The 26,731-nt window shown below is 35.9% G+C and overlaps 1 protein-coding gene across 5 annotated transcripts in view; it reads right to left on the bottom strand.

The window, feature by feature from the left end:
- LOC135291198 (guanine nucleotide-binding protein G(q) subunit alpha-like) overlaps nucleotides 1-26,731 on the bottom strand; it is a 118,458-nt gene that overhangs the window by 54,389 nt on the left and 37,338 nt on the right. For all 5 annotated transcript variants that reach the window (XM_064405218.1, XM_064405219.1, XM_064405222.1 and 2 more), the window contains exon 2: nucleotides 25,084-25,268. In XM_064405218.1, the coding sequence (XP_064261288.1) occupies nucleotides 25,084-25,268 (185 nt within the window). The remainder of the gene's footprint in view (nucleotides 1-25,083; nucleotides 25,269-26,731) is intronic.

Consider the following 26,731-nt stretch of genomic DNA (forward strand, 5'->3'; position numbering starts at 1 on the left):
GAAGAAGACTCTGACATAAAAAACTATCAAGCATATGCAATTGTGTTAATGCAATGGTAAGCTGCTGGGGGAAGACAGACTTCTGGTAACTGTGGAGCCAGACAGCAACCTTCTGAAATCAGAACTATTAAGCAGACCAGCCAGCGAAAGTGAAAGCTGTAGAGCAAAAATTCCAGCAAACAAACCATGAACACACTCATGAACTTGTCACCACTGCATCCTCACCAGTACTGTTTACCTTTTTCACCCATACCTTGTTCCTCTTAATCACTTCCTCAGATAACCTTCCACTAGCCATTACTTTATTTTTATCCCACACTAAGCTCTTAAAACTTAACAGATATACTCAAGTAATTGTATATGAACAGCTCTGATTGACAGCTCTGTCTGCAATTTTAAACTCTTGTTTGATGACGGCCTTGTAGATAAGTCGATAAACTAGCCCCCTTTGAGGAAAGCACCCAACAACAAATAACACATCACTTGTTACTGCACTGCAAAACTAACATTCTTTCACCTTCTGCTGGAGCACAGCTCAGTAGCCAGACATTTATGCCTTAACTTTCTTTAAAGATGTAAGACTGTTTTGAGTCCTTTCAAAAAGCTTGTAAGTAATTTAGATTTTACATTCCAGAACATCAGTTTATCATATAAGAAAGAGAAGATCAAACAAACAAAGGAAGAGGTACTGTCTACTGAAACCTAAAGGCAAAAAACTCCTGTAATTCTGTACTGAATTCTGTACTGTAGACAGGAACAGCTGCTTTATTTTCTGGACATAAAAGCTAGATATTTAAATTGAGTTCACTCTTTCGGCAGCACAAGAGCTCTTAATGAATCACATTTACTAGATTCCAATGCTGCATACATTTATCATGCAGTTCTTGAGGAACTGAATTTAAAATACTTGCTTTGGGCTTCCTCTTTGATACATTATACAGATATATATGTGTATATACATATATATATATATATAGTTACATCACAACTGTAGCTCCAGATATGTGCTATGCTCGTTGCAGTTACACTCACTGATTAATTTTTTAATTAATTTAGGCTGTTGCTTATGGAACATATTTTGTCGTTTTTAAAAAAATTTCTTTGCATACTTTTCTGAACAGTGAGAAATACAATACAGGACTCCAATTTTTAATAAATCTATTTTAAGAATAAATTAAGAGGTTCCTTCATTTTCCTTTCCTGCACACGTAAACATGTAAACCCTCAGAAAAACTAATTTAAGTGTAGACATACTAATTCAGTAATCAGTCCCTCATTCAGATCAGGCTGATTACAGGAAAAAAAAAAAGGGAACTGTATTAGAATGAAGACTTGGTTTTTATACAGACCTCCTGCTTATCTGTGAGCTCTGCCCTAGTCTGAACCTAGAGTGTGGGACATTTGAGATGTTCACAGATGGCATGTGTTAATGGAGATTGTTAGTTATCATTTTCTCAATTACTTGGCTCAGGAATGAGAGATTGGAAAAGACTTTTGAGTGATTTTGGTCTCTTAAGAATAAGGTGAGGTACTGCAATTTTCAAGGTGCTGATTTATTTCTCTAGACATCCACATTAAAATAAATGTTCATGAAAATGCAGCAAACTAGATCATTTAGATTTACCACTCATGGGATTGTACATATTACCAAATTAAGATTTTCTGCAAGAAGAATCCACCAGACAAAGAACGATGTAGGCAGTTTCCAAGTACAGGTGGCAAATGACACAAAGCACCCTTAACTGTTTCTCTGTGGAAAATTATGAGAGGAGTGGGTAACCAGGAACATCTGGTGTACTGCAAGCCCCTGCAGCTACCTCCATCACGGCAATCCTTGCCCACCCAATGGCAACTGAGAAGGAAAGATGCAAAAACGATTGTACGGAACATAAATGAGGTAAATACCAAGAAACTTCTGTGGTGTACATATCCTCAATTTGGATTTACTCATGAGATAGCTGGATGACTTGAAGTTTCTCTTCACACTACTCATTTCTCCAATACTGCTTCTTTCCTTATTTAGATAATCCTATTTTGTGAATTCTGAATATATTAAAATATTTTCAAGACAGAACATTCTAGCCCTACACCTAAACTGCAAAATGGAGGTTTAACGCTGGAACCACTTTGCTAGAAAGCAAGCCTTTGGTGGCAACAGTGACTTCTTTCCACATTATGAATCAAAAGGGACATTCAAGTCACTCTTGGACAGTTTGGACGAAATAAATAAACAAACAGTAGTGCTATACTGTTTAGATGCATTACAACATCTGTTATGACAAACATTAGCATTATATGTATTCTAACAGTGAAAACAAAATGCTAAATAGAAATATATATTTTAAAATGAAAAGGCTTTTGCAACTTTACTGAAACTTGGGACAATCGAAGAATAATAGTTATCTGCATCTGTTGAACATGGATTGCAACTGGTGTGAATCAGTGTAGATTCACTGAAACCACTGTGGCTCTGCCAGGATTTTCTAATCTTCACCAGTCTCTTATCCAATACCTTGCATTAGATCATCAAACAAGCACCACCTTTTGATGAATATTACTTCAGGCCAGTAAATGGGAGACATACCATTGTTATGAACCCAGAATCTCATCTGTCAAACGAATTCTAAGTGTTCACAGTAATTCTGGGTATATTAAATAACTACCATGTATCTGAAGTTAAGGAGATGTCATTACATATAATGTAAATATTTTCAATTAAGGCAATTGCCTCTGCTATTGATATCTAATTTCTCCTAGGTATGAATATATATGCCAAATAGGAGGCTGGTATTCCACACAGTTAATATTTATGGTATTTATTACTGACTTCATATTAGGTTGTGAAAAAGTATATAAAGCAATGCATAAAAATGGATTCTGGATAACTTCATAAAATAATTAAACTGAAATGATGTGTAAAAATGCAGCTGCTCTCAAATTTTCAGACTCCTTGTGGATGGAATGAAGTAAAACACTACGAAATGAAGTAGAACACTACTCTTTTCATAAAAGAGTAACATGACTTCAGCAGAATACTGCATCACAAAGAAGTAACATTTTAGAGATATAAAAAATAATTTTTTCCTTGGGAAAACATGAAATATGTAGAAAGGAGCAAAATACAGGAAACAACTTCCTAGTTGTATTAACTTCTTTAAAGTGTAAGGGAAGTGGTAAATATAACTGAAATTGTAAACAGATAAAAATATATCTGCTTTGTTATAAAATATATTTCTTTTTAGATCTAGAAAATAAGTGTAGTGTAGGTTTTGCTTCTCATCATTTCTCTATAGCAGGAGAAAGTAAAAAATGTTGACAAGAGACCACTACTTTTGGACCCATAAATTAAGAGGACAAAGCCACAGACCTCAGAAATAGAAAAACCAACAAAAATTATATGTTGTATGCAAATAAGGAGAAAATAATATTAGTAGAAAATAATCTGGAAAGTGAACGTGCTGTGTCCATATATATTGACTGTAATGTGCTTAATACAGCTAGAGCAACCAGCTAATTTGAACTATAAAGGCTGACATTACCTAAAAACAAGTAAATCCATTCAAATTTTATATCAGTCATCTCTTGCAGGCTGCAATATGTAAAAAGAATTTAAACCCACTGAAAAAGCCATGGATAGCATCATCTTAAGAAAACACTGAATTCAAAGTTTTTCACACACTTTAACGTCTCCCATACAGAACTCTTTTAAGCATTATTAGTCTGTAAGTTTGCGGGCAAGTGTTATTTTTACAGCATCATGTTAAGTTACATGCATCTTGAAATCATTGGCAGAGGTGTGTCCGTCATACAGTGTCTGAGATAATGATATTTCATCTTCAGTTTTCAGTATCATTAACAGTTGAATTTAAATTAGAATAATTAATTAAGTTATTTAACCTGTTTACTATGTATTTTGAGTTATTTCACTAAGGGAACAACATGAAACAGTATGCATGTAGGGAGTTTTCTTAACTCTGGTCTGCTTTCCAGTTACATTTTTTTCTCTCAAAAGGAGGCAGGAAGGCTCTTCACTACTTGAGAAGAAAAAAATTAGAGGTGGATAATGAAAAATTTACAGAACCAAGTTTTCAAACAGACACAGCTTCTCCATAAGCAAGGACAGATATTCTCAGTGGCAAGCTAAAAGTAGTAACATTAGCTCGGACTTCCTTACAGAACTCTGCACACTTCTCAGTTTATTCTTTCAGTAGCTTTGTGCTCCTGCATAAGTAAAGTAATCCCTTTGAAAAACTCTTAAATAGGAGATACAATTGAAGTGGGAAACATAAACAACCCAAGGCAGTTTTCCTAGTCTAGACTACATACAACAGTATGGAGAAGCTCCACTAAAAACTCCCTTTTAAAGGGCAGAACTCCCCCCTACTTTCCTACAAATCAATAAGAGAAGTGCTCCAAATGAACTATTTTCTGGCTCCAAGCTAGATAATCAGCAAGATAATCAGAAAAGAAAAATAATTTTGAGAGATCAAGTTCTATTCTGTCTTCCAAGTCTGCAAGTTCCTGCATGCATGTCCAGCCTTGACTTGGAGGATGCAAGTCTGACAGAAAGTTTATGGCTTAAAGAGAATAAAAGGGGGCAGTGGGGGGACAGCACAAAAGAGGTGGCTTGAAAAAAACTGCTTGAGAATTCTGAGTACAAAAAGATGGCAATTCTGGCTACCATTATACAAAATTAGGCACATTTGACTTCCTTTTTGACTAATCTGTGATTGCTGGGTCTGACACTCCCTGTCTTCCATAACCCTGTCCTCACTCCAATCTTTATGCCCTAAGGTCTTCCCCTCCAAAATTATTTGCTAAGACCGCAAAAAAATCTGTTAGACTGGACAAGTAGCAGAATAAAACAAAAACCACAAAATCCAATCAAAAGCAGAAAAGATGCAGAATGGACCAAAGCAAAGAACCACACAAAGACAGCAGCTTCTTTATAATTAAGGCTGAAACAAACTTTCCACTAAGTTCACCAACACAAAGTTTCCTTTTAAGTTTTTTACTCACTGTAATCTGACAGACAATTCTTTGGGAGACAATGAGGGTTTCAGAAGAGATGAACTAATCAAATGAACATTTGTTTTCTTGTAAATATTCAATGAAGATTTGTAACAATTTAAGAGTTAATGAATTGTCTTTTGTTCTCCTTTGTTAAAAAACATACTCAGCTAGTTTATGAAACAAGAATACAAAACTCCATGTTAAAAAGAGGAAAAGAAATAACTAGAATTTTCTAGGATGCTGACGGGTTGCCTTCTAGCCTCTGATCTGTTAAAAAAACAAACCCATTTCCATTCTCCAGATCCTCCTGTCTAAAGAGTAAGGATAACCCACTCAGTAATGCATTCCCCAAGAACCTGCAGGCATAAAACTCAAGCGCATTATGTAAAATTGTGAAGGGCGATTTTTTTTCCCCTGAAATGCAGTTGACATATAAATTATGATTCCCAAGACTCTTAGCAGGGTAGGCATCCTATGGCTGACATTATATTGCCTTATCAGTTCCACAGAGGACAATATGAATCCCATCCAGGCCCAGAAAAAAGGGTCTAAAGAACAAATTGTAAGCACATGTGATCTAAAAAGAAAAAGAAAAAAAAAAAAAAAAAAAGAAAAAAAAAAAAGGTAAAACAAAGCAAAGTATAACCATAAAGCATAACCTTCAAGGGAGGCAGGCAAGCAGGAAGACATCTGGGGCAGAAGGATAAATGGCACTGTTCTGGGAAATACAAGGTAAGTACCAAATTGTTCTCATGATCAATGAGGATTGTTAAAGAAAATTTCTTAATAAATCAGGAGAAAGGAGCTTTGACATATGAAAAAACATGAAACCTTCTAAAATACTGATTTTTCCAATACCTGCAAATAATCTAAAGGAAGCAGTATCTAGAGCGTAAGATTTTTTTTTTCTGAACAACAGAGAACTTGGGAATATTAATCCCTTCTTCTGTATATTAAAAATATGCATAAAAGAAGCATTAAAAATGTGTTCCAGAAAGAGCAATGATGAAATATGATACAACAAACCTACTGCCCCAAGTAAGGGCAGGCAGCAAACACAAAGGCATCTTTATCTCACCAAGATTCTGAAATTAGACAAATTATCTGAGAAAAGAAAATAAGTTAGCTTATCTGATCCTACAGCAGAGGGATCCTTCACTCCAAAAGGAGAATCTAACCAGGAAAAAGGAGGTTATAGAAATGTTCTCACCACGCAGTTATCAAAACTGCCAAACAGACTCATATCCCCAGGCCTGTGAAGTTACAGAAGTAATACTGATGCACTGCAAGTCTTCAAAACCAAAAGTAGCTAAAAGTATTAGTACTCAGGTATGTGTACAGCACAGCTATAAAAACATATTCACCACCATGTCACCATTTTGTAAGTGTTGCTACAGGATTAGCTCACTTTCAGGAAAAAAAAAAAGGTAAATTTTGAATTTACTAGAGATGTTAATTTTTTCAAATATAAGGAGAATAAAGGTTCAACATGTAGCATCCTGACCAATCTCTGTTTCCTGAGAAAACAATACCAAAACCAGTAAAAACAGAACCAGTTTCCCTATTTATGGCTTTTTCTGTAAGTACTCAAAACTTAATTGAAGCTCAGCAAAAAGCAGTGTATGTGCATATGTCCTGAAGTAACATAAATGGGACAGGATTCAACAGCAAAAATATTGCTACTTTTGGTTTCCTGTGCTACATTTCTTGGCTGAACGTGCTCTGCTGTTGAAACTGCAAATCTTTGCTGTTTCTTTACTATCAAATTTAGATTCCCCAGAAGAGATAAAATGTGTTTGTTCTGTTTTTTTTTTTTTTTTCTTGCTCCAAACAATGACCATTTAAAGCATTGTTTTATTTCTAGATATCTTCAAAATTCGATTCAAATACTTCCCTATTTTCACATTCATGATAAAAACCCTATGGCTTTGCACTTGGAAAGATGTAGCCATTTCAGTAGTTATATTCAGTCACAGAAAATAAGTTAAATCAAAGTAAAAAAACATATTACAAAGAATATTACTCCTTTGATGTTTGTTGCATTGTATCACAATTTCAGAAACACAAAAAACTGCTATGCAACTTAGTGCTTATCACAGTTATTAAATGTCAATAGTACACATTAGTCTTTCTGAACAGTAAAAAATTAGGCAATCCTGTGAAGACATTCTTTTTACAGTTCCAGTTACTTGTTACTTGTTATTCCTGCTGAAGGCAGACACTAAACCTGCACAGTCAAATATAATAGCACACAGAGAAGCACATACCTAATATGCTGTATAATATGCTGTGATCTAAAACTTCTGAACACTGGAAAACTGCAAGTTTTACAATTCTAAAATAAATTGTGAGATTTAATTTTCTGAAGCATCACTGGAAGAATAAAACCAGGTATAAATTAATAATTAAAATTAAAGCCCTCAAATGGAAGGGCAGAAGGGCTAAACTGAATCTAAACTAAGCTAAACTGGTTTCGACAGGGAAAAAAGGGGCTGTGGGGAGGGAATAAAATCTAAAGCAATTGATTGGTTTTGGCAATTCAGCACATAAAATGGGGCAGAGGAACCTGTTAGAACAATACAGTTTGGAACTACATAATTCTGGCAGCAGGCGCAGAATTATTTTCTTAACAGAATCCTTCCTTACTGTGGAAGTATACCTTCCATCAGCAATAGAAAAATTAGAGAAATGTCTTGATTTCAAAACTATGTACAGACTAACCATTCTTGCTTTGAAGTCTTTGGAAATACATGAAGTCTGCTATCAACAAAAGAGAAATATGCACTAGTGACACCTTCACAGGTTGAAAGCAGAACATTAAAAGTCTTGCAGAAGAACTAGGAGACCCTGGCTGCTGAAACAAAGCAAACAAACAAAACCCCAAACAAAACACCCTCCCCCTCCCCCAAAATCCCCCCTCCCCCAAAAGCTAGCTAACAAAAAAACCCACCAAAAAAGGGGAACAAAAAAGCAATCAACCAGCTCCCCGCCACCAAAAAGTCACACCAGAATCAAACCAATCAAAGAAATTTTGAACCAAACCTGAAAACTATATTCTGTTCCTGCTATTTACTTTTTTACCATCATTTTGAGAAGACTATCAGTAAAAAATGCCAGGATCATATATTACTATACAATTAATAACCATATTTTTGCAATCTCTACTTTTCTCCTGTATAATTCCTTCCCTTCCATTCTTTTACATATTTTCCATTGCTCCAAGTATATCCTTCAAAGATCTTTAAGGTGCTGCCCTAAGAATTTGTCTTAGATTCCATACTACCTATAAACACGCCAGCTTCCAAAAGTGCGTCCTGAGGACAGGACATGGGGCACAACTTCTAGTGATATGGGTGTACAAAGTTACAGTACTATACGGTACAAGCCCAAAAACTCCTATAAGATTTCTAATTACAGCCTTCATTCTCTTTTTCTGTTCTTGAGCAGCATTTCAAACACACTGCATTTATTTTCCTAAGACTCTGAACTGACAGAGTGAGTTCAGTGCACACAGCTACTGAATTGTACAGGAATTAACATATTTGGAACTTTTCTCCCAAATGTCATGCTTTTATTAACATCAACTAATGGGTTTTTTTTCCTCTTACTTCCTGAATATTTACTAGTAAGTTCCTAAGCACTACTACAAATAATGGATGCCCTAACATATGAAGATTTCGCTATGAAATTTTCCTGTGTAGCCAACATTGCTTTTTACATCAACTAGAATCTGGTTCTAATCTTATTTTGTTATTGTCTTTCTTATAAAGCCTATGGTGCTTTCTCTAAGCTTTTAACTGGTATCACCCAGGATGTTAAGATTTTTTTATTTAACAGTGAAATGTTAACATAAAGTTATTTTAGCACAGATAATTTAGGGTTGGCATGCTTTATCCAGTCTGTTCCAAAATTACTTTAATCATAAACAAATAAAACAACACTGAAAAAAAATTCCCACGAAAATATTTATCGGAAGATATATAATCATTGACATAGAGCTTAAAATCAGTTTTTCAAATAGCTTGGAACTTTTTCTGAACAAACTGCAGTATAACATTCTCTTTTTAAAATGCACATGTCTGTACTAGTAAAGCCATACATCATAAAACTAAGAGCACTATTAGCAAAACAAGATAATAGAAGGACAGAACAGTTCCCCAGATCCACTGAGACAAATCTTACCCTAGTAGGAGATTACAAGACAAACCATCTCGTTTGTACAGTAACAAACACAGCTATGTTTCTATAGCCTACCGATTGCCTGGTCACCTGTATGGAACATTTTCTGACCTCTGTGTAACTGTTTGCCATGACTCATGTTGTTGTCAAGCTAAGAGGTAAAAAACAAAACTGCAGCAGCGAAGCCCTTGTCACACCTGATGCTCACACAGCTCACTGCCTTCTCTTCTTTAGGGCCTCTCACATCAGCATCACAAATACCAGAGCCCAGATTCGAAACACTGCTTCTGGTCCTAAAGGCTTCCCCACTGCTCACTGAAATGAAAAGAACCTGGTGTCTAAATGTTTATTTGAATCTTAAACACAACACATGCAGAGCTTACAGAAAGGCAGAAGGAGTTCATGAACTAAGGAGGTAACTGATGAAGCATCTGCCTACTGTGTTTACACAGAAGGGAAAGTATCAAGAAGCAAAGCAGTTTCATTGACACTAGCAACGTGTTAGGCAGACATAGCTGCATTGACTTTTTCAGTTCTAAAAGTAATTCAGTCAGGGGAACAATGAAACGCCCCCTGCCTCCAGCCCCTGAATGACACGCTATCTCACAATTTATATAACTACTCATGTAGCAAGTGAAAACCTGCTTGCTTTGTAACAACTATCAGCCACCTTCCTAATTCCTTTGATATGCCTGTTTTGCTTCCGTTTTCAAGCTTATTTCATTAATAACTCAAGCTCTAAGTAAAGTATTACTACTTTGCTTGCCTTCTCCTTTTGTATTTACGGAAATAACAAGCATGACTCACATACATATTAAAACAGTGCTGTCCCTCCTGAGTTACTGGCCAGAAAGTCAAATTGCTTGTGCTGTTGTTCATAACTTCAACACCAACAACAAGTTTACAATCTGCCTCATTATTATTATTTTTTTCAGTATTAGTGACAATTAAAATACTATGCTAATTTTGTTCTGCTGCAAGTGTTTAAGGGAAGTTACAAAATGCAGAACTGCTGTTCTTCTGGACTTGAGCTCCTAAGGAGGAAGAAAACCTTAAATGCAGCCTGTGACAGTTATCAAGGGAAACATACACACAGAGACTTTCATAAATAAAGACTCCTCTTCTTTCTACCTTGACCAGGAGTTACAATGCCACCACCTTGTAATCAGTTTAATGCAAAAGGGCACTCCAGAAATTCCAGTCTAGGACCTTTCAGATATGTCAGAATAACTAAGATAATACTACTTTCCCTACCCCAAAAGATATTCACTGCATGTTACCAAGACTTTAAAACAAAACGTTTTGCAGATTGTAGATTTGTGTTTGTTTGGTTGATATGGGGTGGGGTATTTTTGTGTGGTGGGGTTGTTTGTTTTTTTTTTCTTTTTTTTTTAAATCTTTATTTTATTCTGGTACATTATGTTTAGTCTCCTTGGTAAGTGGAATAGGAGTGAAAAGTCTCCAAAGAAAAGAGTGAAATTAACAGATAGATGAATAGACTATGACATGGTATTTACATAAACTACCAAAAAATGTGTGGCTTTGCCAGGTAACCAGCAAATTCCTCCCATTTACTTCAGATATTGCCTCAGGAGCAACAACAGAAAAAACCCTCAAACACAATAATATACAGGAATGAAAAAAATTACTCATCATTACAGGATTTCAATCAAGGTCTACAATAAAAATATTCACTTCACAGTTAGGAGAGGGAAAAGGAATGAACAAAGCAGATTAAAAAGAACACAGTTAGCTAGACAGTGACTCATCAGTAACACAACTAACTCTGCATAAAATAACATCATCTATTCCTAGTTTGCTTGCCATCAAGCACCCAAACCTAAACACAAGGAATGTTGCTCCTAAACAACGTATTTCTGGAGAAGGATTGCTGTCTATACAGACTGAAAACATCTTCATCCCATTAGTAAGCACCTCCTTTTTCTTTTTTTTCCTAGACCCTTAATGAAAAAGGAAACAGTATTTCAGCAGTTAGATCTTCAGAAGAGGTCCAATATGAATTAGTACAGGCAGTATGATTTGAAGTGTAATTTTTTTCACCACTCCCACAGATAGCAGAGCTAAGCGGAAAGAGTGACTAAGGTAGCACTAGGACAATGCCCTAGATTTATATGACTAAGGAAAAACAGTATTAATATATCAAATAAAAAAAAAATCACAGAATATTCCACTGACAAAAACAATAGTAACTGAATTTCAGTTACTTACTATTGCAATCTTTCTCTGGATGTTTTCCTCATATTTTTCATTTCAGTAAGGTATTCAGTAATATTAACATTTCTTTGTCAGGCTCTTAATAAATAACACCTTCAGAGAAAAGGAAAACTGTGTCTCACAAAAACTGTGCTCATGCTGCTTACCAAATGACTTACTGAAGCACAGTCTAAAACTTAATTTTAACTGGGTCCTACATAATAAATACAAAGCATAGAAATACATCTTCAATTTTCTTGAAAAGAGAAAAGAAACATATCACATTTTGTAACTTAGCCTTTACACCAGACATAGAAAAGATGCAATAGCCCCCTTGAGAAGGAATCTGTTAAGTCCCATACTTTGGGAGAGGAAGGCAGTCAGCTAGAGACTTGCCTTTTGACATTGCAAATATACCGACCAAATTATGAAACCTTTGATCACGCTTATGAAGCCTTTCATTAATAACTTGGTATAACCTGAGCAAGTACTTATCAACATGACTAAGAGGACAACACTGGACTCACGACAATTAATGGCAAGTTTTAAGTACCCTTGGAAAAGATAAAGAAAAATACTTATGGGCCAGATCTAATGCATTTTTTACTAAAACATGCAAAGATTTCTTTGAATACTTGTTTGTTTTCAATAAGTTTTTACATGAATACTTCCACTAGACTTGTGAAACGTGCTTGGAAGGATGCTTGATGTCAAGCATCAAGCCTTGTAGAATGAATAAATAGAAAGAACACATTTTTGGTTGTAATTTCAACTACATCTTTCATCTTCATTACTTCATTACCTTGCTGAAGAAAATTTGTATGAAAACTTTCTACCATCTCTGTGTAATCTGAAATACAGGTACTGGGGCTCCTGAATAAAAGCCTAAATACTGTTTAACTGCCAAGAATAACTCCTCCTACTGACAAGCTGTGTAAAATCAGAGGCAAATAGGTTTCCATGGGTAAGCTACCCATTCCTGCTAACTGCATGCAAAACACATGGCACTGTATCAGCCTGCTGCTCTGCAGTGGTACAGGGATGCTGTTAAATAAATAACGGGAAAGTAACTGTAGCTCAAAGATGAAAACTTGGTGTTTCTTGAGGTGAGGGTTTTGGGTTTTTTTGTACTGGAAGGGGCTTTAGTTTGCTTGCCTTGTGCACCCCAATGTCAGTACACCCAATTTAGATGCCCTATGGACTACAGACAATGATTGTTCAAGTGCACTATCTGTATGGCAGTCACATGCCCCACCAACAGTGAACTCACACTGACAAGACAGAAGGGAAGGAGGAAAACACCTCTTAGCTGAGTCAGACTCTGGAGTCTGAGGCTGGCAATGCAATTAAGAAGTATCTTTCAGAAATCTCAACTGTGCTTTCACTGTTCATTGAGTAGGCAGAAATCACTTCTGTTGACAGCATTTCACTAGAAGAGCTGGAATAGGAGGAAAATAAGCTTTGCCTTCCTAATTGCTATTTCTGACTTCTACTCAGTTGTAAATACCTATCCTTCTGCTTCCATATAATTGAAACACTGATAGTGGAAAGGTCAAAAAGCAAGTGTGTATTAGATTAAAAAGATCAGAGGTGGTAATGCAAGGAAAAAAACAGGGTGGTGACAGAAAGCATTGGCATTTATTTACTACAAACTGACTATGCACAATCCTGCAATTTCCAAAATTAGGATTCATTTGTTACAACTTCTCACAGCAGAAGACAGATTTACTATACCCTAAAAAAAAGTAAGGAAAAGGGAGTCAGTGAAAGCAGAATTAGCAGTTTATATACCAAAAGCCCTTCCTTACATTTGGAAACTGCTAATACAATTACCAACATATTAAAAAATTGCTCCAAAATGGTGCTAGACACGTTTTAACAAGGAGTAGATTTTGGTTTAAACTGCTTAGAAAAACTGATGCCAGAAGAGGCAGCATGAGTTTTGTCCCATTAAAAGAAATGTACTGGAGCTCACCTTAGTGTTTCTTGATGCTAGAGTCTCTTTTTTCCTGCTTGTTACATAGACAATATTTAAAAAAAAATACATTTTGAAGGTAATTTCTTTATAAATTGCCCACTTACATGTTAAAGGGTAGTTAAATCACTGCTGTTTCATATCCACAATACAGAATTTCACTTCTTAAAAGTAACTTTCCCATCATTAAAGAAATGAACACTCAAAAGCAGAACAAAATCCCTGACAACGTGTGAAATTCACATTCAGAAACCAATGAAGGGAGAAAAATTTCTTGACAGGCAACAGTTCACACTTGCAATTTCAAAGTAAAGATGAACATATACATATTTTTTTACCAGCAGAAATACTTTCCATCTTGATTTTTCTGATAAGTGAATACTATCAACCTCTATAAGTTAAAATGCAAATAAATCTTCAACAAACAAATCAGTTTGGCAAGAAATGAAACCTGACAGCAAAACTTGAGTTGCTTACTTTAGTTTCATGTGGATCACTTAGTTTAGCTTGGGGAAGTAGTCTGTTGCTTGTTTTACTCAGTGGAAGGCATATTCAATTAATTGCATGATCCTATAAACCAGTACAAACATACATTAAAAGTTACCTCCAAAAGGATCTGGTATGGACTTAGTGACATTTTCTAGAATGTTCTAGAGTTGCATGTGAGGTCTGAGGTCAAACTTAGAAATCAGCCAAGCAATACTTAATTAAGAGATGGTGTGGGGGAGGAGATTCGAAAGAAAGACAAGCATAAGAGAGTGCTAAATCATCTTTATACCCTCCTGACAGTTGATGCTTTTAGCTTCAGGCACTACTCCAAGCTAAGCTAGAACATCCTCCATGCTGACCTAACTTTCAGCAGGAGCTACTGGATCTAGCAGACACTGCTGTACTTTCTCTACTTTATCAAAGCCCATGGTGGTCAAATCACATCTCTGTACACAAATATTCAATACTGCAGGGGAGCAGAGGTAAGTGAGCGGATCCTGGGCATGAGGAACACGTATCCAAAACCACTGCAGGCCATTTTCTGAACCAGCTCTCAAGGCTATAGAGCGTGTACTTCTGTATGCATATGCAGCTGCCCAAGGCACTGAGCCACAAACATGATTCCAGCATTCAGTTCTGCAGTCATATCGGTTTTGAAGCAACACCAAACTAGCAGTGACTAATACTTTGGTAAAATGATGTCATAAAGGGAGGAAAGAGTTTTGTTGTAATCAGAGGTCAGAAAGGGGGGGAAGAAAAAATAGGCAATTGCCATATTCAAACTAGTTTGCTTGAACTTTCCTATCTTTGAATTAACTAACATTAATGTTAATTTAAATTATGTGGGATACCATAGAAGATCCGTACTTAGGCTCTTAGCTATGCTGCTTGCGGTGACACTTTCAGGGCCATATACACCAGTGGAAGTGACAGGGACAGAAGAAAGGATCCCTACAGCCTACTGCAGGTCACCAGATGTGTGAGAGAACTGAGCTCAAGGAGACTGGTAGTTCGTGGCGATCCAAGGCAGCACATGCTAAGCATGCTTACTGCTGCTCTCCATTTATGAATCTGTGCTGCAAACTGGATGTGGGCTCATCCTGGGACTGCTCAGGACAAGACTGCTACTGCAAGCAGGGCAAAGGGCAGAGAGTCTGGGGCACTGGACAGAATCACAGTTAACGATATTTGGAAAGGAGGGAGGAAAAGCTCTGCCTTTGAAGAGTGTGCCCATAACAACTCTGAACACTTTTCCAGACCTGGTCTTCATTTTAAGGTCTAGTTATTAGTATTTCAGGCATAACCACTGATCTCTTTTGAGTACAGGTCTCCACATAGCAAGATGTTGTAAGACGAAAGACAGTAGAGACTAACACTCAAAATGGCAAGATTACCACAGAACAGAAAAAGTATTTTAAGGGACATGAGCCTTTCCCTTATTCTATAATTGGTTGTGCTGAGGAAAAAAAATTATGAAGTGCAGAGGAGAATACTTAGCTCACTTATTGATTTTTTTTTTATAAATGGTAACAGTGATGGCACTCGTAACATACTGTAAAACAGTGGAAATTTATCATTGCTTCTTTCATTAGACTCATCTGCTGATGTAGTGAAGCATAATTAGGAGATGGACATGAATACGTCTGAATTTTGCATGCAGTAGGGTTTTGGTTAAGCGTATTTTTACTCAGTCTTTCAAAACATCTATGAACTCCAACTTCTACTATAAAATTAGTTCCTAGTGAAAGCATGCATTACATTTCTTGCTCATTGTAAGTATGAGATAGTTACTGTCTCTTCTTGTACTATACAGAAGGGATGTTATGTCTTTTGTGCAACAGTGCCAACTGCAGACCCAAAATTGTTTTCTGTTTGATTCCTCAGCCACTTGGAAATACTTATTTTAAACAAGTACTGTAGTAAAATTCCCTGGAACTCTGCAGCTGTTATAAATCTGTATCTGCAAAGCAGGTGCTGGAAAATGCAACTATATCAGGAAGCCTGTGTTTCACAGTCATATCAACCATTTTTCCAACTTTGTTAAATACTGATTCACGTGACTACTTCCACTACCCTTACTGCTAAAAAAAACTAAGACTGTCGTGAGAAACTCACTGAGTTCTAAGTCTGAAAACTCAAAAGCAATATGGGAACAAGGCACAAAACACAGCAGTGTAACAGTTCTCGTTTAGTACCCTCCCTCACACTCTTCTGCCAAATACAATTGCACAAAATCTGAGAATATGCAAAGTGAAAGAAAAAAAACCCCACAAACCTTAACACAAGAAGATAGATCTAATTGCCAAATATAAAATAAAAAACCAAACATTTGTCTAAGGAAATACCTTACTTGATACCCTGTTGAGAAATAATTGTGTCATGGTCAAAGAGTAATGACTTAATGAGATCATCTGAACATTGGAAAAGCATTACTAAACAAACTGTCTTCAGGGACTTAGCCTTTCTTTACAAAGTAGCATCTTGACAACTCAGCCTACATATCAACTATATTCCTCCCTTCGCCCACGTCTCTACCAACCCCTCTCTCCAAGGTGTATTTATTTAAATTTCCTCTCATTGTAGTAACTTCATATGAGAAATCTAATTTTCATCCCTTTCCAAAGAGGAAAGAACTTGTAAAATCTAATTCTTGTGTTTAGACCAGTAACAAAGGACACAATGAAAAATTGCATTAAAATCTAGCAAAGCCAGAATTTGATTGCATTTTATGTTGGCAAGGACTCTGTCTGTTTCAGTACATCCAGACATTTACAACACCTGCCTGGGATGTGTTCATAAAAGGTTGTTTTCTACTGCATATTCTAGCCAGTAGATGATAAATCAAAAAAGACCTGCTGGATCACAGAAATCCATCCCAGTGTGCCTTAAGAAAGTAACTCTAAATAGTACTGACTTCAAAGCAGAAAAACTAAAAACATTACTGTTGCAGGTTCCTTATTTGTCAGACAGTCAAAACACTACCCACATTGCTGATTCATATGGTATTATCAGACAGCAGTGCACAGGAAGCTCTACAGGAAGACCACAAAAGCTGACGAGTGTCCAAAAAGGGACAGATAGGCAGAAACATACCAGGAAGAACTTACACACCCCACTGGAATCAGGAAACGACAAAGCCAGTGAGTGAGCAAGCTATAGCTTCTACCAATCATTAATCCTCAAAAAACTACTTATTGAAAAGGTATACTTCTTCTCAAAAGAAAAGAGATGAGGAAAATTTGAGTAGTTTTTACAGCAGGGAGTTGCTATTTAAAACATTTTGCAATGCAGTGACAGAGTACACCACTACAGCAATGGCAGCCAGTGCAAGTCATTGTTTATCCCACAAGAAGGACATGAGCTACAGGGCTTTACTGTCATACTCCTCTCTGTTTAGGATGGCTTTGTTTACAAAACCTGCCCCAGAAAAAGAACTTCTTTTTAAAACAGGGCCTTTCACAATGAGTCTAATAATAATGTCACACAAGTTATTTTCCCTATGAGAAGTACTAGAATATCCCACAGGTGAAATTAAAAACTTCCAAAACTCAGCTTCGAAAAATACTGACCGGTGTTAAGACATTTTTCATATAACGGGATTTTCAACAAGTAAATGAACTATACACAACACAGTATCATAATAAAAATACTGGAAAGTACTTCTAAAAATTAACAAGCCTTCAAAAAGACATATTCCCTCGAAATCACAGAAAGGTCCTTAGAATCTTCCTGACCACACTTGAAACACCACCTGCATGTTGTGTGTTCTCTTTCAGGAATGCTTCATTTATCTCAGTGTGCAAGCTCCTCTGCAACCTCTGTGAATGCATTACTCAATCTTTTCATACACAGTCTTAAACACCTTCCCTTATGAGCAAGTTTGGATCAGATATAAGCAATTCCAACTTTCGTTAATAAAAATCCATTTCATACTGCATACGTAACAGTAGATACACGTACTAGACATATTTTCATGTCTTTTAGTGATGTCAATTCAATACCAACAGCTCCTCCATGGCTCATTATCGAAGTGCCACTTAACTTGTTTTACTGCAAAAGTTTTTAAAAAGTCCTTACAAAGTGGCAAGTGGTTGGAAAAACTCCATATTTTCAAAACCAAGACTAAGTTTTAAGGTTAATTTCTTCCCCAAATTCCTACTGCACAGCTAAATTAAAATATCTAAAAAATATTTTTGAAAAATATCACTACATTTCATTTTCTCCTCTGCCTTTCTTATTTGCAGACTATTGGCTACAGCAGAATTTACACTATCTGATATGTTTTTGCACTGTTTTGAATTGCTTTAATTTCAGTTCTTCATCATTACCCTTTCAACTTTTCAAAGATCAAGGTAGTATTTAAGAGTGACAGAGAAAGTAAAAGAGGAAAAAATAACTAAATAAAATTTATCAAGTTCTAGGGTTATATTTCAGCTCTAAAGAAATCCTTTTTTAATCCAGACTTTGAATAAAAGCAGCTTTAAAAATGCAAAGGGTCAAAGGAGTAATAAAAAATATATTAGAAGTGTTTTAAAAATATTCTGTGAGTAAAATCAGTTTTACTCAATTCCATGGGTTTATGACTGAGGGTAAAACCTATTAGTACACTGTATCTACAAATTGGCTTAGAAGATTAACAGCTAAACAGCAAGCCAAATTTTAACACTGGCTAGAAGGTCATATTTAGAAAAACGTAAGTTATCATCAGATTGTATCAGCGTTTCCACAGTATCATTTGTTCATATGTATGACAGAACAAATGAAGAGAGACATGAGAGTTAGAGAAATGTTAGAAGGTAGCTCTTCGTAATTACCATCCCTACAACCAAACGTTCAGCTTTTTCTCTCATGTTTGAAACTGTTCACAGACGTGACTTACTCATAATAAATTCTTTTCTTACCTACCCAATAACTTAGGTCCACCATAGCAATCTAAACATTAAACAATCTACAGTCAAGAGCTCTATACTTTCTTGATAAAGATGAAGCACACAACTTGTGATTGTCTGTTTGTTATACAACAGTTAGAAAAAAATTAAAATGTAACATGACTAATGTCATACTTTGGTTTTCCTCTGTCAACCTACTCTTCCAGAAGCAAAACCCTGGATTCTTGCCTCATTACTCATCTTTATGCAACCACCCAAAGTGAATACAAAGTCTAAGAGTGGAGCTACACAGGCCCATAGCCTAATAACAGGTAGGCATGTGATTAGACTGATGAAATGTGAATATGTAATCACCTCCTCATGTGCGGACTTCAATCCTAATTTAACCAGGGAGAAAAAAAAGAGCAAAATAATCTTTCAGAAAAAGTAGAGGTCAATGGAATTATGTGAATAGCTCTACTAGGCAATACATCCAACAACATAAAAAAATTAAACTTCAGAAATGAAAAAAAGGGGGTTGGGAGGAGGAAGGAAGGAAGGGCAGGTTGTGTTTTGATTTTTTGTGGATTTTCTCTTTTGTCAAGCCAGGGTTGAATTTTACTACAAGACAAAACCTGCTTAAATTGTAATTTTTACCATATAGGAAGAGGACACTGAAAAAGGGACTGACAAAATCTGGAGAAAAATATTGTCCATTTAATCTGAAGAACTATTAATTGATTGCAATAAACCTTATTTCAAGCATCTTGTGTGTTACTAGGAATTACAATGAAGAAATAAGTAACTTTTAGTCATTCTACATAATAAAACCAGAACACAACAGATCTGAATTCCCAAAAAAAAAAAGGTTACTACAAGAAAGAAATATTCTTATAAATTTTCAGAGGTAAATATGACAAAAATACTTCAATTTGAAATTAATTTAGAGACAAGTATTAGACAAGTTTAGCCTATCTCCTGTAGAAATGAATTAAGTAATTAGGAAACTATGACTTCTAAATATTTCCTTCTTGAAAATACTTATATATAATTATGTTTATCCATTTTTTATAGAACTGTATTGTCTAAATACCTATATTTATTTAATGGCTGTTAATCCTGAAGAAAGTCAGAACCATTCCAAGAGTACACAATCTCACCACCTTAAAATATATGCCAAACTCCCATTACAATAAAAGTTGCCCTGAGCAAATTCCACATCTTCACTGTGAGTGAACACATTCATGTGAACATTACCTGGAGAAAGGAAGAGTGTTCATTCACTTACATATTTATTTTAAATAAAGTATTTGAAACTCTTCATGGGAGCATTCAACTCTGCTTCTGCAGCTTACCTCTCATATACCATCATCTTCCCTACACATTTGAAAAAACAGATAGAACTTGAGCTTCTGTATGAAGTATGAAACACTTAAGCAGAACGCAACAAGATGAAACAAGTAATTCAGTAATCCATTAGAGCAATACAGATAAATGGAAGTACCCTCTGCTCTAAACAGAGCAAGCAAATGAGTGACTTGGAGAACAGAATGTAAACTACTACATATCAGGAGCTTTTTGCTTGTTAGTTTTAATTTTATTCAAATATAAAGAAGAAGAACGGCAGAAAGTAGGACAAAATGGTATGCCATAGGTAAGTACATAAAGGTGTGCTGAGGTGAACTGTATGTAAGACTGAGGAGGTGCCAGAAAGAAAGACAGAGAATGAGAAGAGCAAATGACTGACAGGAGACTGATAAAAAGATGAGAAAGACAGCAGAGGAGAGGCTGCTGTCTATTTAAGATCGTTGAAAGCTTCTTTATGAAGCACTCAGGAAGAAACTGCTTGTGGCTTTATTGGAAGCCCTAAAGCTCATGGATCAATATTCCCATAGGAGGAAACATTACAGCTTCCAGTGAAAAAAAAAGCAAGCTGTCTTCAGTTCCTTTGAATACATGTAGTTCAATGACCACAATATTTTAAATCTTCTGTACACTCTTGCATGTTATCTGACTGCAGCTATCTATTTCTTGCTAAAATAATGCCTATGGAGCCTCCTGGTCTTAGAAACATTTAACTCTTCTGCAAGACTTGCTATTTATTGGGTAATTTTACTTTGGTTTTGAGTGCTTGGAGAAACACCTCAGAGAACCTAAATACTAGCCAACACTGAACATTGTTAAATACTAACCAATAACCATACAGGTTTCTCCATCTGCTTGAAGAGCCTTTTGATTATCCCTGTTCTAAAGCAATAAGCATTTTATGTCACTATCCCAAGAACACAATTCTTGCTTTTTTGTTAAATAAAACCCCCCTCTAAACTGAAAGACTTCCCCTCCCAATTTGCACACTACTGCTCTAGATTCAGTCCCTCACACTCTATTTTAGGTGAGGGGTCTGTGGTAGGTCCTTTCCTCCAAACTTGACGTTTGTTCAACATCAAATTTCACCAAGGGATTTCACCACTTGACATCCCCAACTCTACCCAAGACAAAACCTTATGCAATCTGGTTCCATTCCTGCTCCTATTGTCCCACTTCTGCCTGAAATTTTATTAGCTTTCTCCAGTGGATCTGTCTGACATGGAAAAAACCAAGCTAACAAAACAATTATGGACTTGAAGATAATGCTAGTAAGATTTTGAACTTTGAAAGCATTTCCGATATCTGCTCATTTTGACTGCAAAACATTTCCCAAAGGAAACAGGCACAAATACAGACAAAAATAATCAGAAAATACTCTTAGAAACTTAACAGCAAATGTCTACCACAAAACTTGCTTTTATGTTTCCAGCTTCTTGAAAAACTTTCCTGTAGCCTGTTCTTGAAGACTACAGTTACTCACATTAGTTTAATTGTTATGAATATTTAAGAAGTCTCACAGGAAATTATGGGAATGGGATTCGAGTAAGGTTTCCTGCCTGTTAAACACCACGGAGTGATGCCTTCCTGATACTGTCTGCTGGAACAGAGTAGCAACTTGTCTTTTGAAAGTTACATTAAAATGGAAAATTACAGGACAAAAGTAGTATTTGGTGTTTAGTCTAGTAGTAGATTCATTTGTCTAAACACACAAACTGCAAAAAGCATAAGCCTGTTTTTTTTTTTTTAATAAGCATTTAAATACCTGTGGTTGCTTGCATTAGTTTGTACAAACAAAATTTTGCAAAAGACTGGTAATTTTCATAATTGCTTCTGAACATTTCTATAAAAACTAACACTTTCTCTTATTTCATGAAATACTTACCCTAAAATTCAAAAGCCATACAACATGCTCATAACTTTTTCCAGTTGAAAAAGAAATAATGGAAGCACAGTAAAATTTACTCAAAAGGAAACTAAAAAAGTCTATAAGCAACCATTTCCCATGACAGACAAGTTCCTAAAAAAGATCACACTCACCCATTATCTTAAACGTCAGAAGAGCTCGCATTTAGATGTATAAACACATAAAAATTAATGTCTTTCATGATATAATGCTCTACACCATCAGTTCTGAGGTATTAGCTTCTAAACACAGTTATATTTCTCAATTGGCTTTCACTACTCTGATAATGAATCTTTCAAAACAGTCTAGGTTATTATAACACAGGACAATGCATTTCACTCTCTGCCTCTTTAGTTACATTTATGACTATGAAGACAAATACAATCTCACAAGAACTGACCTGTGAAATTCAGAACTTGCCTATGGCTATGACTGATTATCCTAAAATATTGATTATACTAAAATAGCATTGATTATACTAAAATAGTCCAATGTAAATGTTGTGATGCTGTACACCACAGGAAGAACACAGCTGCCTACTTAACTGACTGCTAGGTATAAGGACACTGCAAATTCCAGGAGCATTTGGAGGTTCAAAATACTCCAACTTTAATAAATCACAGTTAAAGGTATGAAAATTGGTACAGTAAGAGACAACCATTTATACTGTAGCCCCAAAGTCTATTGCAGAACATGAAGAACTTGACCCAAAAAAAGGGTAATTTTTCTTCAGGCCCAACCACATCAATACCAGCTTGACCTGCAATTTTCTAAACTACAGTGTACAACAGCTACTGTGCTAAAAATATTCTGTTACTCAAACTTTGAAATATTCTCTCCAGAGATAGGATTTCCTGATAGGAGATTCAAATTAATAGGAAGTGCCCTTCCTGTGTTTTCTAGACTGCTAGACTAATAAGTTTGCTTTCAACAGCGTGTAAAAGAACGAAGGAGCAGATTTATTTGTTGACTGGTGTTCAGTGCTTTGAAGTGAAGTGACCTTGTATACAAAGCTGAAGTATAGTAGACCGCAATCATGTCTACTTAGGCACAATGCTGTAGCACGTTTGGTTTTTCCTGCATTCCTGAAGAAATCTGTACAGGAATCGCCTTGAGAGTCTGGTAAATGGTGACTTTTATTTTAGTCTGCAAGTAGCCCCATTAGAAACTTATGGGAATGCTCGTGAAGTAGCTGAGCAGAGACCCCTACTTTCAGTGGAGTAATTTTTATGTAGACAAAGTGAGCAGTTCCAGCCAAGCGTTTACAGCTATGGCAAACCTACCTGACTCACTCAGCCATATAAACACACTACAAGAAGTCAGCACATCTAAAAAATAATTACAGAACACACACTCTGTAATATAATACAAGGAAAAACAGAATCCTAATATATCATTAGGATTTCCAGATATTAAGGCTAAGTGTCAGTCAACACCAGTTTTGAAGAAAAAATGTGCTTTACAATCAACTAACTTTTCTGGCCAGTATGTTTTATGCTTTGCACACAGCAAAAACATGGAGCCAAAAGACTGAAATGAAAATTAAAATGCAGTTTTAAAACTAATTAGACATTTGATTGTGATTTATAGAGGATGAGGGGAAAACAGACAGCACCAGCATGCAGCTAGACTAGGAAATTCAACAGTCAGAAGTCTCACCAATTACAAATATTTCAATCTTTTTCACATGCACAAAAAACCCCACCCACCATTAAAGAAGGCTAACAATATTGATTCTGACAGATGGGATCCTCCTGACTTCCTACTGCATCAAGTCATGCTCCTGCAAGATTCTTGTTATTGCAGAATTACATCAACAAAGTGATGATCATCTGCAATGACTCCAGCAAATGCAAATGAAAAAACAACTCATCATTAACCTGCTAATAAGCTTTATCTTTCCTACTTATAAGTTAGATGTCGAAAAACACAGACAGCAGTTCAGTTCTAAAAGTTAAACTTCATATATTTAGACACAAAAGATTCTAATATTAACCCAAGTTTATCCCATTTTCTCTTTCCCAGCTAATGAATGCCTTCTTTTATTGTAAATGTTGCTGCTCTTTGATATTTTCTATTAATGGAAAAAAATAGAATAGAAGAACTTTTGAGTAATTTATCAAAGAAAGTATTACTTTCATCCAGGACTACTTGATAATCATTAAATATTCTTTCACAAGATGGAAAGAAAGGTGAGCCATCCACTTTGTCATGGATCTTAAATGGTCCTTTCGACAAAGCTGTTGATAACGGATCAACAGTAAAAATACAAACAAGTTCTCAGGGAACTGTTATCAAACAGCGCCTGCTTGAGCAGGGAGGTTGGACCAGATGCTGCACTGTGGTACCTTCCAATTTGACCTATTCTGTGACTCTGTGATATGGGGAGATATAGACAAGTAATTCTGTGTCTTACCATGTATTTTAAGAAAATAGTATTTCATTCCTAGTCACAGAATGAGACAAACTATTGTAGATACCAGACTATTAAAATCTGAATATTAAAAAAAATGCTAAAAGGTAGTTAGAGATTAACCCTAGAAACACTTTAAATGTATTTTGTCCTTTTAAATTGCAGTAACATCAATCTCAGAAGACTTTTGACTGTTTTAAGGTCTTGTGTAGAAAATTTTAATTTAACAATCTATTCACACACAGATATATTCACCTATTTGTATAATAATTTGCATTTTTTCCACTTGTAGTGTAATAGCAATCCTTAAGCAGTAAACTTTTGCTACACATCACAAGAATGGTTTAACTGTGCTCTAATCAGAGCACAGCTGCATAGGAAAGGACAAGAGTTACGGAAGTCAAATGGCAGCCTGCCATTAAACCTCTGTTCTGTGACAATGCTCCCCAGGCATCTTAAGAGAGGACTCTAGTTTAAAAGCGTATTTATGTTGTAAAAGTAGACAAAAAGGCAGAGATCTAAATGCAGGATAGGAAACGCCCTTTTCTTCTGAGCTTTTAGTATCATTTCTATGATGTGTCATACTGAAGGTCTCAAAAAAATATTTCCGAAAATAAAAAAGAGGAAAAACTTGAGCTACTGAAATAAACAAAAATCTCACCTTGTTATTTTCACACTTGTACGGGATTTTGAGGGTATCCATGGCCTTGATCATGGCCTGCATTGCTGTAAATATATTCTGGTACACCAGTTTTGTAAAGCCCCTTTTGTCTTCATCAGAGTAACCTGATCCATGAATGATTCTCATCTGCTTGATAAATGTGCTTTTGCCACTCTCTCCTGTGCCTGCAAGACAAATAAGAAGGATATGCTTTACCCAGTGGACACAAACACGACTTTTTTTGCACAATGCTGACAGCTTGCTTACTTGAAGAGCTCAACAGTGTCAAGTGGTGCTTGGAAGGTAACTCCAAGAACCAGTTCAAGGTCAAACAGCAACATCAGTGGCAACTGAAGAACTGAATTAAAATTTGCATTTTGATTTAGCAACTAAACTAATGAGCAAAATGTCACTCCAAAATATACATATTACATATGACTTCATGTTTGAAAGTATCTTTTCTTATAGATGTAATTGTACGAAACTCTAACTTCATGAGACATTTCATCACAAAAGTTCAGAAAGGAAGAAAAACAATCCTCCTAGGCTATCTCTCAGGACATCACAGTAATCTGGTATTACAAGCAACTGATATACGTGTTTTGGTTTTTTGGGTTTTTTTTCAGGGGTGTTGGTTTGTTGGGGTTTTCAGTTTTGTTGTATTTGTTGGTGTGGTTTTTTATTTATTTGTTTGAGGGGGTGTGGCTGGGTTGCAGCTTTTTATTTTAAATTAGTATTGGAACAATCAGAGCCCATCAAACTTCAATCTCAGAACCATATGAAATCACTGTTAATTAAAATTTGGTTCATATTTATTAATGAGCAGTCATTCCTTTCCCTACAACTTTTTAATGTCTTTTTATACTTTGTACTAGAAGTAGTTTATTGATGAAATATGACTATTTGTCAACTTTAAGTTAAGATCTCCTTGTTGGAAACTTCACAAAGGTTACAACACACAACACTTTTTCTTTGCTCCAATTACACAAGCTCATCCATGACTACAAGAGCTTATCTATACTATCCCTGTGTTTTCTTAAGAGGAGGAGTTGAATCTGCACAGCTACATAAGCCCTGTGTTCACCCAGCTACTCAGCTCTGCAGCAAACAAAACGCATTGCTCAGTGCTTTGGTTTTCAGACTTTCAGCCTGGGCTTTATTTCAATCATTTCTGTAAAGCTTTCATGCCTCGTACCATAATACTCACGGCCAGGACAAAGGCAGCTTTATAGGCCTCTCAGACAACGTTTTTGGTGTCTTCTCAAAAAAGTGTGTTTCACAGCAGTGCAGTTTATAGGAGTAACCCTTAACAATTTCTGAGATAGCACACACTGCAAAATCTAAGCCTCTAAAATTTTCTGCCCTTACCACAAGCATAACTTTGAAACCATCACTCCCATTTCCTGCATACATATAATTAACTTCTAATGCAGTTTTTCTTTCACACACATTCCCAGAAAATCAAACATGATGTTACATACTACAGAATCAGAACGGTTTGGGTTAGAAAGAACCTTAGAGAATCATCTAATCACAACACCCCCCTGCCATAAGCAGGGACATCTTCCATTAGACCAGTTTGCTCAACCTGGCCTTGAATACTGCCAGGCACGTGCCATCAACAGGCTCTCTGGGCAACTTGTGCCAG

This window comes from Passer domesticus, chromosome Z, assembly GCF_036417665.1.
Source record: "Passer domesticus isolate bPasDom1 chromosome Z, bPasDom1.hap1, whole genome shotgun sequence".
Lineage (NCBI taxonomy): Eukaryota > Metazoa > Chordata > Aves > Passeriformes > Passeridae > Passer > Passer domesticus.